The sequence below is a fragment of the Prinia subflava genome, chromosome 2 (assembly GCF_021018805.1).
Source record: "Prinia subflava isolate CZ2003 ecotype Zambia chromosome 2, Cam_Psub_1.2, whole genome shotgun sequence".
NCBI classification, from domain to species: Eukaryota; Metazoa; Chordata; class Aves; order Passeriformes; family Cisticolidae; genus Prinia; species Prinia subflava.
In genome coordinates, this window is record NC_086248.1 from 14,689,791 (window position 1) to 14,708,379 (window position 18,589).

At 44.2% G+C, this 18,589-nt stretch overlaps 1 protein-coding gene across 1 annotated transcript in view; it reads right to left on the reverse strand.

The window, feature by feature from the left end:
- Positions 1–4,578: 4,578 nt before the first annotated feature.
- The window catches only part of HPCAL1 (hippocalcin like 1), a 64,880-nt gene continuing 50,869 nt past the window's right edge, over positions 4,579–18,589 (reverse strand). Inside the window, exons 3-5 of the mRNA XM_063424963.1 lie at positions 9,938–10,340; positions 8,656–8,761; positions 4,579–5,784 (exon numbers count right to left, since the gene is read on the reverse strand). Of these exons, the coding sequence (XP_063281033.1) occupies positions 5,687–5,784; positions 8,656–8,761; positions 9,938–10,315 (582 nt within the window). The 5' untranslated portion in view covers positions 10,316–10,340 and the 3' untranslated portion in view covers positions 4,579–5,686. The remainder of the gene's footprint in view (positions 5,785–8,655; positions 8,762–9,937; positions 10,341–18,589) is intronic.

Consider the following 18,589-nt stretch of genomic DNA (forward strand, 5'->3'; position numbering starts at 1 on the left):
CCAGTGGGACACAGCACTTTGCATCTTCCTCTCGTGCAAACAAGTCAAGGATGGATTAGAGCTGCTTTAATACATAGAAGAAATACATAGCTGCTCTTGTTAGCGAGGAAATGACTGAAGCAGAACCACGCACAGCCACAGCACAGTCACAGAACTATGCAATCATTTAGGTTAGAAAAGGCTTGTAAGGTCATAAGGTCCACCAGTAAACCACAGCCACAACTTTAATACCTCCAGGGTTGATGACTCAATCACTTCCCTGGGTAGCCTGTTCCAATGCTTGATTACCTTTTCAGTGAAGAAAATTTTCCCAATATTCCTAAGCCTCCCCTGGTGCAACTTGAGGCCATCTCCTCTCATCTTGTTACTTGTTAGTCATCCGCACCTGGCTACAACCTTCTTTCAGATAGTTGTAGAAAGTAATAAGGTCTCCTCTCAGGCTACTTTTCTCCACATTGCTGAAGAAAATCTGAATTTAGTCCTGTCTCCATGTATATATACCCACATTAGGCTTTAAGGATAGTAGTTACTCGGAAACTAAAAGGCAAAATGCGAAGAGTGACTGGAAAGGTGTCCATGTCCTGACCTGGGAAAAGCAATGGAAGTTCATGTTGTGTGTGACTTTGACACGATGGGACTCTTGGGCAGGACTTGTCCCTGCTCCTGTTCTCTGCTGCAGTGCAACCCCATCCCCAGTGCTGGGAAAGAGAAGACACAGCTAAGTGCCAGGGAAAAACAGGCTCCCTTGCTTACACCTCATTTCCTGCAGCATGGCCTGGGTGACACTGCAGAGGCAAATTTCACCCAGCATGTAACTTGTCATATTTGCTGTAATATATCTGTGACCAACTTAGATTTTAGAGTGTGACTTGCATTCTGCTCCAAGTTCCCATACTGCTGCATGCAACAGTTTATGCAAAGGAAAAAAAAAGTTAAGGCAAAGGAAGCTGCCAAAGCACTAGGCAAAATAGTTGCATTGTTTTGGAAAGGTGAAAAAAATGCTGAGGTGAGTGTCCTGGGAGCACAGTTGTGAGCTGGCAGTGCCAAGAGGTTTAGTGGTGCAGCTCCCAGTGCCAGGTACAGGGCAGAAAAGACACTAAAGGTCTATTCAAAGATACAGTCCATAGGCAGGGAGGGTGTGAGGGAGCTGAGCATGACCCACTCAGCCCCAGCAACATCAAACACCAAGGTGTGGGAATGTGAGTGGAGAGGAGCAAGGAGGGGATCCTGCTTCTCACCTTCATGAAAGACAATTCTCTCCAGTGACAGCCCGATCAATACAGATTTTGTTTGTGATAAATTGTTCCTTCACCAGGAAGAGCCAGCTAGCTCTTAAAATAACCCACCCAACTGGTGGTCGTGACCTTGCCCATCTGTCCCCGAAGACACCAGGCAGATGCCATGACAATTCCTTGCCTCCTTCTGGCAGTGGTTTCTGACTCGTGTGACATGGCTGAAAGCCTGGGATTAACCTGACCCTCTGGTGATGCACTGGCTGCCCTTTAGCCACAGTGAACATGAGAGTGTTCAGAAGTGTGTCTGCATCCAAACCACCACACAGGATACACGTGGGCAACAGGTAAGGTCTGCCTGCAGGCACACTGCTCTCAGCAATGCAGGCACGTCTCCAAAGCTCCTACACAGAGATGCTCTGCTTTCCTCTCCCACCCTTTTCCTTTTCAATAAAGCATCTCTGCTCCTAAAAGAGATAACAGCAATTATCAGGTTCATCAGCACAGTGTCTGCCATGGTGCAGCACAGGGAGCTCAAAATGCCAGTCTGCCCACTGGACCATTAAAGTCAATGGCTGTACCTAACCTTTAAATATGAATAGAGCCCTGCATAATGGATCGAGGACTATCCATGGAGACCATCTGCCCCGTGCTCGAAGAAATGTTCATGTTGTTCTTCACAGGAGTTTATTACTCAGAGGCTAATGCTAAAAATACATTGCAAAGAGCCTGATTTAAAAACAAAGGGCCAATTCAAACTTGGCAAGGGAGACACCTAAAACTGAACCTAAGAGCGCCTCTATCAACCACGCTGGAGTTAGGCTGCAACCAGACAGACTTTATCTGAAAGGCAATGACATAATTCTGAATTAGCTTAACAAGACCTGGAATTCATACAGAAAAGCCTGAATTTATGTCGTAATTAGCCAGAGCTTTCAGAGTGTTAGAGATCTCCATGGTGAGAAAATAATCATATAGGTTATTAAAGTGAGGTAAAAATGGACACAGTGGTGAGATTTTTTTGTGCTAATCCACTTTTGCTAAGTTTGACTCCATTTTTGACTAAAAATATAATTCACAAAAACACTTAAACCACTTAACAAGTTGAAGTTTTCTATTAATCACCTGGACTTAATTTTCCAAATGATTAACCCCTCTACACAATAGTCCCTCTATGAAAGACATTCCTGGGAGCCCAGGAAGCAGTAAAGCTCTCTTATCTTTTCATTTATTTCTCCATTGGTTTTGAACTTTGCCTGTATCAACATGCAAATGATCATCCTGAAGAAGGAGCCTGGAAATTGTTCTCCCCTCTGAGTCCTCGTTACCAGTCAGGAGAGCAGAAACATCCCCCGAGGAGCTCCTCAAGCACAGCCAAGATGATCAAAGTCACCCAGTGACTGTGGATGCACAGCCTCAGCCTCTGAAGCAGGTCTGATTTTAAGAGAGCTGCTTGGCAGCAGCAGATAAACCCCTTTCCAGTACTTAGCTGGCCTTTTAATTAAAAGGTTTCCCATATCAGAAGCCACCTTTGAAAAGCTCAGCCTGGATGGGCTTCAGAGCATCTCTCTTTTTCCCTGGGATGCCATGCACAACCACCTTTCCTGGGTGTCTTCCTTTACTTCTTCCCAAAAGGCATCTTACATAATTTGTGCCAGTCCCAGTCTGAAATGAAATCATCTTGCCCTGAAAAGAAGAAACTCCTTAAAAGCTATGGAAATAGCAAGGGATAACTGAAAAACCCCCAGATCTGGGATTGGAAAGTTTAAAGAGGCAAAGGGAAAGATAGAAGAAATTGGGTCCAATGAAGCAGGACACAATTCCCGTGTCTGCACAGGGCTCTGCGGGCGCTTGTCAGACCGTGGCAGGCAGCAAACTCCATCATGGATACCTTGGCCCACTTCAGAGAAAAAACTGTAACATGAAAGAAATGGGAACTTTCTAACCTATAAAATTGAGATTCTTTCATTTTCTTTCTGCAAAAACAAGGTCAAAACAAGCTTCTGTAAGGAGATTTTTGTTTCCCCAAATGAGAAGAGTTTGAGCTTTGTTAAACTACCTAAACTTGCTATTCACTGCAGACACCAAACTAAACCAGAAGAAGTGAGATGCCAGGAAAAGGCAGTAATATTTCCACTTAGAGGAGCCAGTGAATGATGACAGAAGTGCTGCATTTATGTATGCTACAGCAAAACAGTTTCTACATCTTTGATACCCAAGATACCATGCAATGCTTGACTGAAGATATGCCTGACTCATTTTAATAATGCACAAACAAGATTCAAATGTTGTGGTCCACCACAGAGGTACCATTCCAGGACAAGATCAAAGACTTTTTTCACACTCTCAGAATGATACAGAAATTATAAAGCCCATGGTGGCCAATTCACATCTTAACAGCTGCTTTTGGACCCAGCCTATGCAAGAGGAGTCATTAGTGTAAGAACATCTGCAGCATATCTAACACCCCAGCATCTTCTGGCAGACAGACTGACAGCATGAACACAAGCAGGCTGGAGACAGGCTATCAGCAACCATGGAATTATATTTTTTTAAATAGCTGGGCTTTTTTGCTGGGCTCGCCCTGGGAAAGCAGGCAGGCTTCTGATTAACATCGCTTTCAGGGTTGCCTCATCAGCAGCGTGTTGTGGTTGAAAGGACTTTGGTTTAATTGTTCAAATTTGAATTTCTAGGGGGAAAAAAAATGAACTTTTGCTTGGCAGCACTGACACAAGTTTGTATTGTAGACCAAGCCTGATTAAATGCACTTTCACTCGGATATTGCAAACATTTCTCTTTCTTTTAATATTAAAGTATTATCACGTGACCACTACTAGAACATTCTACACAGCAAAAATCCCTTCATTACATGCTCAGCATTAACTTCAGGCCAAATAATTTTGTGATGCTTTATTTTGCAGAGTGGGCAGGCTTATGTAGCTACTTGCAGACCTGATGAATTTGGGGAAAACTGTTTCCCCTTCTACCAATGTCAAATGTTAGTCCAGCAGCAGGTACCTGGTACCTGACAGGAGTTTTATTTTGTAAAGCTGTGATCATGCAGCAGACGCGGCAGCTTTTCCTTCATTGCCTTGAGCTGCTCTGCATCCAGCAGAAATTCCTTCCTACAATCTTTACCCTCCATTCAGCTGGGATGGAGCTGGATCCCACAGGCTCCAACACCACTGTGTTAACCCAGCCACAACAGCCAGCTCCCAAAATCCTTATGTACTTAAAAGGCAACGTGTCTTGGACAAAAATGGGAGATGTGCAGCGAGCCATCCTTGCCCTTCCCCAAATACCTTATGCTAGGAACTTGGTGCATTGCTTAAACCAAAGCAGGCAGTGACAAGAAAAGTAGTCTTTTATTTCAATTAATATTTCTTGGCATTAGGCAGATATTAAATAACACTGGAATGCACAAGACTATTAACATATCGACAGCAAAAGGGAGGAGGTGTAGCCAAGTCGAGAACAGCAGTGCCAGTCACGTCACCTCGGGGCACTCAAAAGCCATTTAACGCAGCAACCACCAGAAAGTAGGACTCCACTGAGAAATACAAAATGAGGATGAACTCCTTTCAGGTCTTTTGTTAATACAGTAATGCTGGAATGACTGACAGTAAAAATGAACAAATATTTGCATTCAGGAATTAAACAGAGTGAAATATCCACAAACTGCTAGTCATGCATTTCTTTCAGAACAGCAATTTGCTAATGCATAAATATCACAAAAAAACAATCTCCAAGATTTGAATAAATCACAGACGACTAGAAGAAACAAAGCTTGAATTCTATTTTATGCCTTAAATAGATGACCTAAATATTTAAAATTTTACTTCACCATATATATATAATTTATATATATATTAAAAGAAAGTAAAGACCATTAGATAAGTGCAAGCAATTTTCCTCAAAAAGAAAATTGGAACCATGCCCAGGAAAGCTGCTTTTTTTTTTTCCTTTTTTCTTTTTCTTTTTTTTTTTTTAATAACTTTCTACTCCATTCAGTCCACTTGATTTTTTTTTTTTCAACATAGTAATTTCTGAAGCAAAATAAATTACCTACCATCTGCTACTTTGGGTAAAAGTCCTACCTAGCATCTTCTCGGGAACTACGGGAACATCACCTTTCTCACGGACTAAGTGAAGTGGTATCTCACCAGCCCCTGGCCTCTCTCGTAGCTGCATGTAAACATACCTTTCAATTAATGTTTAAAATGTGCAGAGTGAGTGGTAACGTTACGGGGAAGCAGGAACGGAGCTGCCGCAGGAGAACTGCACTGGTGTTAGTGGGGGGAGCGAGGGCTGGTTCGCTCGGACACGCACACACACACACGATCTGGCAACGGGCTCTTATCCGCGAAGTGTGGAGGGGTGGTGAGAAGGCATCCGTTTGCGAGCAAAGCTTGAAGGACACAAGCCGAGATTCTCTGAGCACACTGTCCGCTTTATCAGAATTGGCTCGCGCTGCTGGGGTCGCACTGTAACAACCGCACGATGGAGGGATCGCTCTTGGCACCTTTGATGAACTCTTCCAGCGACAGCTTGCCTGACAGGGAGGAAAACCAAAATGAAAATCATATTTTAAAAGTCAGTTGTTCCTGCCACCATTGCTGCAGCAAAGAATCCCTCCTCACCGAGGCACCATAACATCTATTTAATCTATCGCAAAGGCATCGAGGGGAATTTAGTGCAATGCACAGCAGCTAAATCCTACTCAAGCCTTTAAGCCCAAATGCATTTTTCTTCTGCAAAACAATCCAGCATAATAATTGCTATTTTTTTTTTTTTAAAGACAGTCCCAAATCTAAAAACAACTGTTCTAATACCATTTGGCAGCCTTTTGCTCAGAACCAGACTGTACAAATAACATTACACATGAACACAAGGTATGGTACCCAAACACGTGTATGCTTTGAAATGATGCTTGTATTACTACAGCACTTTAAACCTAAATATTCCAAATATCCCCACTTTGTCCTCTTGTTTCTTGTGATACATAGGGTTGAGCAGTCATGGCTTCTCTGGCACCTACATGGTTGGCCCAGGGCTTGAGCAATCTGGTCTAGTTCAAGATGTCCCTGTTCACTGCAGGGGTGTTGAGCTAGATGACCTTCAAAGGCCCCTTCCAACCCAAATTATTCCATGATTCCATGACTCTACAAGTCACTTGGTGTGCCCTGCTGGGTGTACAGGAACAGAATGGATTTTGTTTTTCTTGTTTTTGCAAGCAAAGCCAGCCCTGGGGCACACCTACTGCTATGTGTTGCTCCTGAGCACTTCTGGTTTATACATCTTTAGTTTAGGCCAGAGGAACTGACTTGGATGGACCCTGTAACAGTCTAAGGGTCTGAAAATTGGTCTCTAAAGAAGCAACCACCCCAGTGTCCCCTGGCTCCAGCAGTCCTGTGGAATGGCATGGCACAGCATGGTACAGTGAGGAGCAAATATTCCATCTGGTCTTTCAGACCTCATTATGGGGTGACCCAGCCCCCTGGCAGGTAGCTAGCACCATACTCCCCTGCTCCAGCACTCAGAACCATGGCAGAAATAGGATGTGGCAATATTAATGAAAAAATGAAACCATTTTCTCTATGAAAATGAGAAAACAAGCATTTGCTGCATCCCAGGCATCATGTCTAGTGATCTCCCATTTAGCTCATGCATTCACCTACCCTACCCTCACACAACACCCCAGGGCTATCCTTACCCACCTCAAACTGCTATGCTCAAGACAGGACCCACACACAAACATCTTGCCCTTGGGAGGTGCCTGCTGTCGCTTTTGGCCACATGCACCCAAAGAGAGAGAGGCATCAGCTCCCTGTGCCAGTTTGCACCAGCCCCAGTATGCCACAAGCCCGTTGTGGGGATGGAAGAGGAATGACCCTGGTGGCCAGCACCCAAAACAGGCTGAACGGGGAGGAACTCCTCTCCTGAGTAACAAGCAATAGGGCAAGAGGAAACGGCCTCAAGTTGCATCAAGGAAGGTTTAGATTGGATATTGGGAAAAATTTATTCCACAAAAGGGTTCTCAAGCATTGGAACAGACAGCCCAGGGCATTTAAAAAGTGTGTAGATGTGGCACTTAGGGACATAGTTCTATGATTTCATGAATGAGCAAGCCTTCCTCTTGTAGAAATTATAGAAGCTCAAAAACCTGTGGCACACTAATTTCTGGCTTTTAAGCGTAAGTTCCAAAATCAAGTGTTTTTAGCAAAAGCAGAGGTCTCCTAATTATCAGGATGTTTATTAGTTTGTCTCTTGCCTTGTATTACTTAAAAGCAAAGCTCAGATCAAAATCCATTTGCAATGCCCAACAGTCAGATGGGGAAGAAACATCTTCAGCCACCAGTCACGCACATGCAGATGTCATCCCTTGGCACTGCATGGCTTGCAGGGCTGATATTTTTCTGGGGATAGGATGATTTTATTTCAGCAACAAAGTGCAACAGATAGAGCATGCATGCATATAGCAGATTTTGGGACCACTACTCTGTTACACATCTGCATGCACTGATACTTTCTGCAGATCAAAAATATTTTAGTCATGTTATCTTAGGGCCCTACACATGTGAAACCAGAGGATGAAGTGCTAGTTTTGATGAAGTCAAAGGTAAAACATTTGAGAACTTCAGCAAGGCCAGGAATTTGCCCTGGGGACTGCAGCAGCAGATAGCAAAATGCAGCCAAAAAATTCTCTTAAATAAAACCCTTTCTGTACGTAAGACGGTATTTTTTCAGGTCTCCATATCTCAGTACTAGAATCATATGCTTGCTCCCACTGAGCACATCACTAGGACACAGCTCCTGACTTTGATGTGGGCAGTTGTCACCTCGGGCTCTGACAGGGTAATTCCGAGGGAAAAGCTCCACCTCAGCTGGGATTAGAGGAAACATGTCATCAGGCTGATGAGAATAGGAAACTGATCATTTCTTGCCAGTATTTTTCAAACCTAAGGAAATGAGCCAGCACAGGTGGAGGGGTTATGACTGGTACACTGTCAGATAATTTATCAAAGAGCTGTTACAGCCCCCTGATGCTCATACTGCAACAGAAGTGTGTGACCATGTATGTATACATGCCAAAACCTTGTGCCAAGTTTGTGCTTTGTCCAGAGAAAATAACCCAGAGACAATGGACACAGGAATTTCAGAGGAGCCTTTGAAGAAGGGAATTCATGAAATGCCAGCAAAGGACTGCTCCCCAGCAGGGGAATTCACCCTCTGTTCTCTGCTCGCTTATTCACCCTGTTTATCATGGACCAGAGACGCTCAACGAGGCCAGGCAGAGACCAGAGGCACCAGTGGGGACATCCCAACCCTCTCTTCCCTCTCCCCAAATTCTGACATCTACCATGGCTGGGCTAGCAAACCTCTATTTCTAGAGCTTAGGAAGGGGTACCAGTGAGAATCCTACCGTCATTGTTTGTGTCCATCTGTCTGAAGATCTTGTCTGTTCGCTTCTCAGGAGTGGATTCATCCTCTGGCATTTTCATTACTGATGAAACCATTTTGTAAATTGCCTGAATATTAAAAAAAAAGTTTAAAAAAAGAGATATAAGAAAAACACAACCCAAATGATAAAGCAGGGGACAGAGAAAAAGAATTAAAGGCTGTAACAACAAAAAAAGGCAGCTGACTCTGGCAGGCAACTGGAGGATTTTATAAACCGAAATGAATGGGAATTTCTGACTGCAGCTTTTTTATTTTTCTTTCCTGTATTCATTCGTGTTTCAAAAGACGTGTTGGATCAGTTTAAGTGAAAGTCAGTCTAGATTAATGTATGAGCAGGACTGAGCTAAAATACAGGAGACAATGGTGTGCAACCCTCTCTTCTGCAGCTGGGCTAACCCATCTCTCCTCTTTTTCTGGCTCTTACCCTCCACCCAGTTACAGGTATGCATGTGGGGTGCTGCGTGGATTATGAGTATGAATGAGTACATGTATGTGAGTATGAATGTACAGCAATAGGGGTTGTTTTCTTTGTGGATGGGTAAGGAAATGCATCTTCAGACTTACAAGAACATGAATAATGATAAGACCACTTTAGAGTGTCTGCAGGCCTAGCCTTCCACCTAAATTATCCCACCTCAGGCATGGGACAATTGTGTCAGGGCACTGGCTGAGGCATGACTCCCTTGCACTGCACAGGATCTCAGCTGCACAGTGTGTGACAAGCAGCCACTGGTGAGGCCAAACCCCTGCCATCATGTGGGGTAGGAGCACAGGGAACTGTGCTGTCTGCCCCCCCTACAGCCTGTGGTCTGCATGTCCTCTGCCTTTGGGAGACAAAGGCATGCTCCAGCCTTTCATCCAGAGTTCACATTGACTCAGATTTGAAGATTCAAAGCATTAGTTCTGAGGTTAATCAGGTCAACAGAACTTGCATTTAGGGTTTTTTGATCCCATGAACATAACACTAAGAAACCCCCAGGGAGAGCTGCAGAATTTTGGCTGCAGGCCAGCTGCACAAGTGCCTTGTTCATATCTCTGGCCCTTTCCTCATCTGCCTCTTGTAGGTCCCATCATGGGTCCCTTTGGGGACGATGGGCTCAGGAATCTCCCCTGGGCAGGAGTGACCCAGCTCAGCACATCCCTCATATCCAGCTCAGCACATCCCTCATCTCCAGCTCCAGCTGCCCCATGGTGAGGAGGTTACAGCAACTCAAATGAGATGTCCAGTAGAGGTAATGCCTCACCTGCACTATTTCTAGCATTTCCCCACGGCTGATGTACCCGTTGCCATCCAGGTCATACATGCTGAATGCCCACTTCAGCTTCTGCTCCAGCTTGCCCCGGGAGGTGACGCTCAGGGCGATGATGAATTCCCTGAAGTCGATCGTCCCGTCGCCGTTGGTGTCGAAGGTGCGGAAGACGTGCTCCGCAAACTTCGACGCGTCGCCGTAGGGAAAAAAATTTGCATATATTTTTTTAAACTCTTCTACAGTCAAATGGCCCGTGGGGCAATCTTTTAGGAAGCCCTTGTACCACTCCTGCAGCTCATGGTCTGTGAACTCGGTGTTCTCACGCAGGTCCTGGAGCACCTCGGGGCGCAGCTTGCTGTTCTGCTTCCCCATCCTCTTCTGGGTCCGGGTTCAGCAGCTGCAAAATAAGAGAAAATCTGCCTGAGCTCCAGCCACACAAGGCAGAGAGGGGTTGGGAGGAGGTAGAACCCTGTGAGAAACAGAGGATCCTCCTGGGGCAAGGGGGAAAGAGGAGAAAAAGGATGCTATAAATCACCAGGAAAAGAACTTATTTAATTTGGCTTCCTTGCCTCTCCTCTAGGCTCTCCCAGTGAGTAATATGCTGTGGAAGGGAAGGTAGTTCAGGAGGAAGTATTTGGGAAATATTAATTCTTACTATTAATCCTTATTATATGGGAAATAATGAAGCTCAGCGTTTTAGCTCTCTGCTGCAATCCCACTTCTTGCGATGCCGAGCTCTGGATTCCTACACAGGCTGATCTGCTGCGATGATGGAGAGGGAGCGGGCAGGGACAGCAGCAGTGATGAAAAGAAAAATTCATCTATTCAAAAGTGAAAGTAAATGCAGCTGAACAAGAAGCAGGAAGGGCAGGTGGCTCTGTGCCAGTCACGTTTGCATTGTCCAGATGCTCTTTGAAACCCTTTGGCTTACACAGCTTCTCCTCCCTCCCTGCATCCCTTGCCCCACAGCAGTAGGGGCTTGCCTGGGTGTGGTGGGCTTGCTTGGTGCTCCTTGTGGCACCCAAGGGTCACACGAGGCTGCAGCAAGGGTAAGCTCAACACAGCCCATGCTCAACAGCAGCACTCCAAAGGACTTCTCCCTCTTTTTCTCAGCCGTGGAGGCAGTATGCGTAGATGGATCACTGTAACAGCAGCACCAGCAGCAGCACAAGAGATTTCGTCCTTTCCAGCCCCAGAATAAGGCTTTTTAAAGCCAAATGTTTGGCAAAGCAACTCTTTTCAGGTTACTGGGATTTATACTTTTAGAGAAGCTTATTCAGTAGGTTCAATATTCCCTTACAAGGGCCAAAGTGCATTTAAATTCAGGATTTCATCAGGGTATCAGGAGAGGGCGGGGTCTATCCTCTCTCTTTACAATGCCCCCATTGTGCCACACAAGGTGTGTGTGGAGACTGCCCAGCAATAGGAGAGCTCCTTCAGCAAAATTAAAGACGGTCAATCTGCATTTAGATAACAACAGAAAAAACCCCAAAACCTTGATAATTTCTGGCTTTTATCCCTTGCAGTCTTTCATGGCTAACTAGCAATATCAAATTGTGCTGCCAAGAGACTGAGCTGCATGTCCTTCCCCAAATTCAAGAGGTTTATTCACAAGTGTGCACACAGTCACATCCAAACCCCTGTGACTGGTTTGCATAAATGATATCTCCCTGCACAGACTGTTGTGCCTGTTGGGTTTGCTCAGAGCCAATGCAGAAGACAGGTTTAGTAATAGGCCAGCACTGCAGACTACCTGGAAACTGCAAGAGCTGAGCTGCAAAGCATGCAGAGACCAGGAAAAACAGGAGCTAAGCACTTCCCAGAGAGTAAAAATTCCAAGCATGCGTAAGAATCCCCAAAAAATGTAAAATGCTAAAGGTCAGCAAAAAATAAGTTGAATAAATAAGCAGAGTGTAAGCTTGTTTTATTTGTATTCCATTTAGTCTGTGCACTGCCTCAGTAATGTAAAAAATCCACATCCTGCTCTGTGGCTTAATGCTCAGAGACAAAACCAAGCCAGCTGCTTGTTAGTTCCATGCACTGGGCTTAACAGACAACTGTGTTACCATTAGCACTTCTGTTTTCCAAAAAAGCTGCCAATATTTCAACTCCAAAGCTTTATTTCTGCCCATTATATTGCAGAGTTTTCTCGACATACCTGACATACCTCTGCTTGCTCCCAACATGCAGGAATGCTGCAGCTCCTGGTCCCATCACCCTAGGAGAGCACCAGGCTGCCCTCCAGTTAAACCACTAACTCAGCTACTGCCACGGCCTTTCCATCTCTGAATCTTCTCTGCTCCAGATAGTCATCCTTGCAGTGCCGAGGGCAGAGAACACAATATTCTAGCCTGTTGAAGTCAAATTGCAGAAAAGAGCAGCTTGGAGCAAATAATGGATCAGCTGTGGCCCCTTTTTTTTTTTTTTTTTTTTAAGAGCAGAAATTGTAACCTTATGTTCCTGTCCTTGGGTGAGGAGGTGCATGCAGTTTCCAGCCTTCAGTGAGCCCCTTCACTTCATGATTCCCAGGTGCTTTGTAAGAACTAGTGCTGGGTGAAAAAGCAGCCCCTGCCTCATCAGCCACTGCCTCAGAATTCCCTGGGAGAGGGGCAGGAGGAACAGCAGAGCCCACTTAATGCAGAGGCTGAGCTTTAAGCAGAAATTACCTCAGCTTTATGGACTCACAGGGTTAAGGACTGCAAAACTTTCAACTGGTAGATAAAAGAGGTTTGAAAATGTTTAATATAATTTCTTCCTCTTCCTATAATATCTTTAGTATTCCTGTTCCTTTAAAAACAGAGACCCCTAGACAACAGAGAGGTAAGGTAATAATTCCACTTACTAGATTTCACTACTTGTACTAGTGGTAGATACATCCTGTTATTTGAAGAGATGCTCATTAAATATCAGCTTCAAAAGCTTTATGGTCAAGCAGTCTTTGCATCCAAAACATTACAGGCCTTTTCAACCCTCCCTCCTCTTCCACATCATTTTATATCAGAAGATGTGCAATGCTCTGAACACAACCTTTTTTTGCATATGAGCTTTCTGAAAGGCTTCTTAACGTGTTCAGCCCAAGTGCAATCTTGCAGTTGTAACCAATTAGATGTGAATAATTAAATAACCAACATTAACATTAATTTATTAAAGCCCATCTAAAAAAAACCAGCTTTGATGTAAATTGTGTTGCAGGTAGCTCCTTCAAAATGAAATGCCTAAATATCTCATTAATCATGACAGCAACCCCTGCTGCTGGCATCCAACTGACATTTCATTCGATTGCCATAAAATGCTTTCATCAAATCGCTTTCAGAGGCTCAGCAGCTGATTTAGCCACAAGACCACTCAGAGGATGGCTGCTAATGGAAATCACAGGGAGCAGGGCTGGGATGCTCTGGTCAGTCCTGTCGTTAGGGCTGTGTTTTGTTGCCTTTTTTTTAATGAGTTTTACCAGCTAAATCACTTGTTGTAGTGGGTGTGGAAGGCAAGGCAGAAGAGCCATCCCTGCACCCAACATTGCCCTGGGCAGTTAGCAGAGACCTAATTCCAACACAGCCTGCTTCTCCCTCATTTCCCATCACACCAGGGTGAAATCCAGGGAAGCAATGCCACATACACTGCAGCAAGGTCTGCCTCTGCTTACCTCGATGAGCAAAAGCCCTCAGAGCATCTGGCACTATCATAGCAGTAAGAAAAACAATCACAGGAATGCCCTTGAGGTGATCAGACAAGGAACAGCTTGGTAGTCTAAATGCAGAGCTGAGGGCTTAGCAAGTCAGTCGCTGCTCATGAAGGAGCTGCTGGGCCACCTAAGGCTTAAACGGGGGAAATGGAGATGCACTTTCGTTCCAGTTTCACACCAAATTTTTTGTTAAAATTATGTGGTGCTGCTGCCTGTTCCAATTCAAATTAATTCTAGCCAGGCTCAAAACCAAGCTGCCAGAGAACTCCCACCTGAATGTAATCTCTCTCCTTCTAGGCTTACAAAAAAGTCAGCAATAATCTCACAGCAAAAGCCTAGAAATAAGCAAAAAGGTCTTTTATTGAGGCTAAGACACACACTGGTGTCCTGGTTTCAGCTGGGGTAGTGTTCATTTTCTTCCTACTAGCTGGCACAGGGCTATGTTTTGGATTAGAAAATGAGAATAAAGTTGATAACATATTGAAGTTTCAGTTGTTACTGAGCTGTGCTCACACCAAGTCAAAGACTTTTCAGTTTCCCATGCTCTACTAGCGAGGAGGTGCACAAGAAATTTGGAGGGAGCACAGCCAGGACAGGTGACCTGAACTGAACAAAGGGATATTCCATACTAACGTGCTCAGAATATAAATTAGGGAGGATTGTTGGGTCAGGGGGCTGGTCATTGCTCAGGGATGCACTGGGCACAGGTCAGCAGGTGATGAGCAATTACATCCCTTGTTTCTCTTGGATGTTACCTCTCTCTTTTTATGATAATTGTTATCATCATTATTATAATAACATTTTGTTTTATTTCAGTTATTAAACTGTTCTTATCTCAACCCACAGATTTACCTTTTTTCTCCCCAGTTCTCCTGCTGGTCCCACTGGGGGCTGGGGTTAAACCACAAGACTGGGTTATGCAGCACTGGGGTGAGTAACTGCAGCAAAGTCTGAAACAGCTAAAGTAGCAGTTCTGTGTTTTTACCAACAGATGGACTGGCTGTCAGCATCCACGCACTGAAGTATTTGATATACTTGTAACAAAGCTCAGCGCATCCCACTTTGACAAGAACTCTCTGTCAGCCACAGGCAGAGCTGGTGGAAGCATGCTTTGACCGTGTCACCCAGAAATTGAGACCAAGGCAGCTTCTTACTGCAAAGCTCGTGAAAGCAAAACCACCTTGAAATGAGCAGCTCATGGTGGGATCCTCTCACCGAATCAGTTACGGCTGCAAAAGGAGGAATAACTCCTCAGAGGTGTATTTCCTTCTGCAAACCCCCTTGGATACTAATTTAGTGCTAATAAAAAGAGGAAAATTGATGAAATTCCTGTCTATAGGACAGAGGTACTCTCCAGCTGAGAAAGACTGCGCACAGAGAAACAGAACAGATACTCTTCATATTATCTGAGCTATCTGCTTTGCGGGGGAGAAGTGCAGCACCAATTCTCCTGCAGTGCTCACTTATAAGCAGAATAAGTGTATCAAATCTGTTACAGTCATGAAGCTGTAGCACAGAGCCTTCAGGACTGCAGGAGCCCAAGGAAAAGAAGAGCATAAGCCAGGCAGCAAACACTGCTCTGGGTTGGTCTGAAATGCAAGAATCATTTCAACAGGCGTGGAAGATCCTTTTTTTATTAAAACACCTGAAGCATCAGATCTGTCACTGAGGGTCTGTTTTTTAAAGTTTGATCCTTGTATTAAAAAAACAACAACAACAAAACACACCAAAAACCCACCACAAAACAACAACAATAACAACAAAAACCAACACCACACACACCACACACAAACCAAAAAGCAAACAAAGCCCCAAACCAAACAAACCAAACCCCCCGAAGAAACTCCCCACAGGTAGTCCAAACACGAGCCTCAGGCACTAAAGACGTGTGCTGGCACAGTTCAGGAACACACCCTCGGGAACACCTTTCATGCACCAGTAGCACCAGCTCACACCAACTCAGCCAACACACAGATGCGTCCAGGAAGCCTCCAGCTCCCGTGGGCCAAGATACAAGAGGGAGATGGGTTCCCAGACACCTCAGCTAGTGACAAATGTTTAGGTGAAAAATGCTCACGCAGCAACAGGCTGCAAAACAGGATTATAAGAACATCCTCTGGACTGTGCTTTGCCGAGGGCTGGTCAGTGGTGCTGAGCTGAGCTGATGGGAGGGAAACACGCAGTTCCACGGGCTGGGACAGATAATGAACTCCAGAGTGAAGAGCAGATTTTGTTACATGTTTTAATGTCAGTATCCTAAGCAACCAGCGTTGCCACAGACAAGGCACAGGATATACAAATACGTTGCTATAGATATCTGGTCCTGCCTGGTAAACTCATGTGAACTTCTTTCCTGCCCTGCGGCAAAAGCCGACACCCACATAGCAGCCACTGCAGCACCTGTGTCATTTTCCCAGGCTGCAGACACGGGGCCAAAAGTAACACCTTTTGATAAGGTCTGAATTGCAAAAAGGAGTAACTTCACCTCTTGAAAAATCTAATAATAGAAACACTGAGACAAATGAAAAACCTTAATCAATAATGCCACAAAAAATTCAAACCCTGCAGGGTTTGAGATGCAAAAGGCTCATGTCAAGAGGGGCTGAAACTGCTTCTGCTGCTGCCTTCGGGGAAACAGAAAAAAACAAAACCTGACAAAGTGAAGAAAAGGCCACTCTAAATAAATAAATGGTCTTTTAAAATTTTTCACTTTCAGTGACTAATTCTGTTTTTATTTGTATAAGAAACATTGCTTATTTGCAACTTACTTTCAAATTCAATCCTTTGCAGGAGTTTATTAAAAACAGCAGGTGAAGGGGAAGGACCACTCCATGTACCACCCACATTTCAGTTTCAGAAAACTCTAACAATTCACATATGTTCATTGAATGTCCTTCAAAAGGTGAAGTGAATTGGTAAAGAGACCTCGAGCCACCTCACTGTGTAAGTTTATCCATAAACACATACCCAGGAACTGTGTGGTCTTGAAAACCTGATTCCATTTCTGGGATGAAAATCTATTATAAATAACCAATTACCCCCACACCCACCCCCCTTCCATTCTTGCCAAAGAAGGATATAATTACAAATATTCCAACCCTGCAAGAGGCTATGTGAGACAAATATTTCCAGGCTGGCACGTTCATTTCATGGAGTCAGCTGCAAAGGCTAAAACAGAATAAATTCGCTTACAGGTGTCTGGGTTGCTCTCATCTACTCAAGTCACTTTATTCAGGATTATTTTCCTGATTTCCAGGGAAAAATCAGTTAGTCACTGATACTGAGCATCAGTAAATTAACCTGAGAACCATTTTCCATTCAGATCACAAGTGTGTGACGAAGAGGCTTTTGCAGATCACAGTGGCAGGATCTTTCCAAGTGCTGGAGTCACAGCGAGGAGCCAGGGGATGCTGACACCTGTTGCACCCATTGCACCCACTGTGCCCACCAACACTGACCCCTCCCAGCAGAGGAGAGTTTGCCATGCATGGTATGGTTACAAACTACTGAAAAGAAGCAAAAGAAACACAAACTACCCCCAAACATTCATGAAGTGTTGCTAATGGGTAATAAATGAGTTGGGACTAGAAATGTGGCAGTTCTTTAGGGGAGCTCTCCATGATGTTCTCCAGAGCAAGGAGGAGAGCTTATTACTGTAAAGGGCAAATATTCCCAAAGAAAGAAAAGCACAGAAATATTTCAAGTAAATTAGGATATTGAGTTAATTTGGGTGGGAGCAGTTTGGGCAGTAATGCAGCTTGTAATTGCAGACAGGAAAAGAAAATCATGAGTGGATTTTCCTCATCTCCTCCCTTTGTCCTTTTTTTTTAAACAAAACCAAGGGAGAAGCAGCCAGTCCTATTTTTTCAGACGTTGTGTAAAGTTGGCAAGGCTTAAAAAAATTAGTTTGTTTACACAATATTGCAGATCAAGGAAAACATGTCTGCACAATGTCTTAGTGCACACAGTCTTTTTCTGAGACGGTTGGGTTGCACGAGGAAAAACCCACGTCATGTTCACTGAATATAGTATTGTAATACATAATTTTTAATAAAACTCATTGAGTGCTGGCCTGCAGGATAGGGGATGGTTCCTGATGGGAAGTGGGAAATCAGAAAGGACATTTTTAAACAAAGAGAAGAAAAAGTGACAAAAATTAGCACACGGCACTGTGTTGTTAATATAATTAAAATCACAGAAGTAGCACAGTTGGGCTGTTTTGTCATTCGATTTTAGAAGTTTCCTATGATGCATTTATTTAATTGATGAAGGTAAATCACAGAAAAATTCTCTACAGAATAATCACAGCCCTGGGAGAAAGGAATCCAGATTAAATATCAGAAGAATTAGTCAAACTCTAGCAGTAACAAGAGCCAGTCAATGGCACCTGAGCAAATTCTGCAGCATTAGAGCCACTGCTGTGGAGAAGATGGAGAGTTTGGGGATAATGACACCAGCTAAACAATGACAGATGAAATCCAACCCTCAGGCATGGTCTGCAAGACCATCCTCACTGCTAATGATGCCTAAATAAAAAAACAAGGAAAAGATCTGAGATCCTTCCCCAGCTGCAGGTACTGTGCAGAGATACAGGCAAGAGAGTTGGGGTTGCTTTCAAAGAGTGGAAAGAAACCTTTTTGTTTAACTAAAAAAGCATTTTTAGCAGGTGTATCCTTAGTGAAAATGATGCCTTAAGAGGCTACCTAGAACAGAGGCTAGACAGTGTTAAAGGAATAGAGTAGGTGTTTATTAAAAGGCCTTCAAAGGATACACCTTGAACAGTGCAAGAGCCTGGCCATGGCTACACCCAAGATGGACCACAGGTCATGAGTTTTCACACTTTTATAAGTTGTGGTTCATTTCCATATTGGGGTCAATTGTCCAATTACAGCTTCAGGTTATGAAGTCCCATCCTCCCAGTCTGCTCTCCTCAATTCGCTGTTGTTTGCACTTTTGGGGCCTGA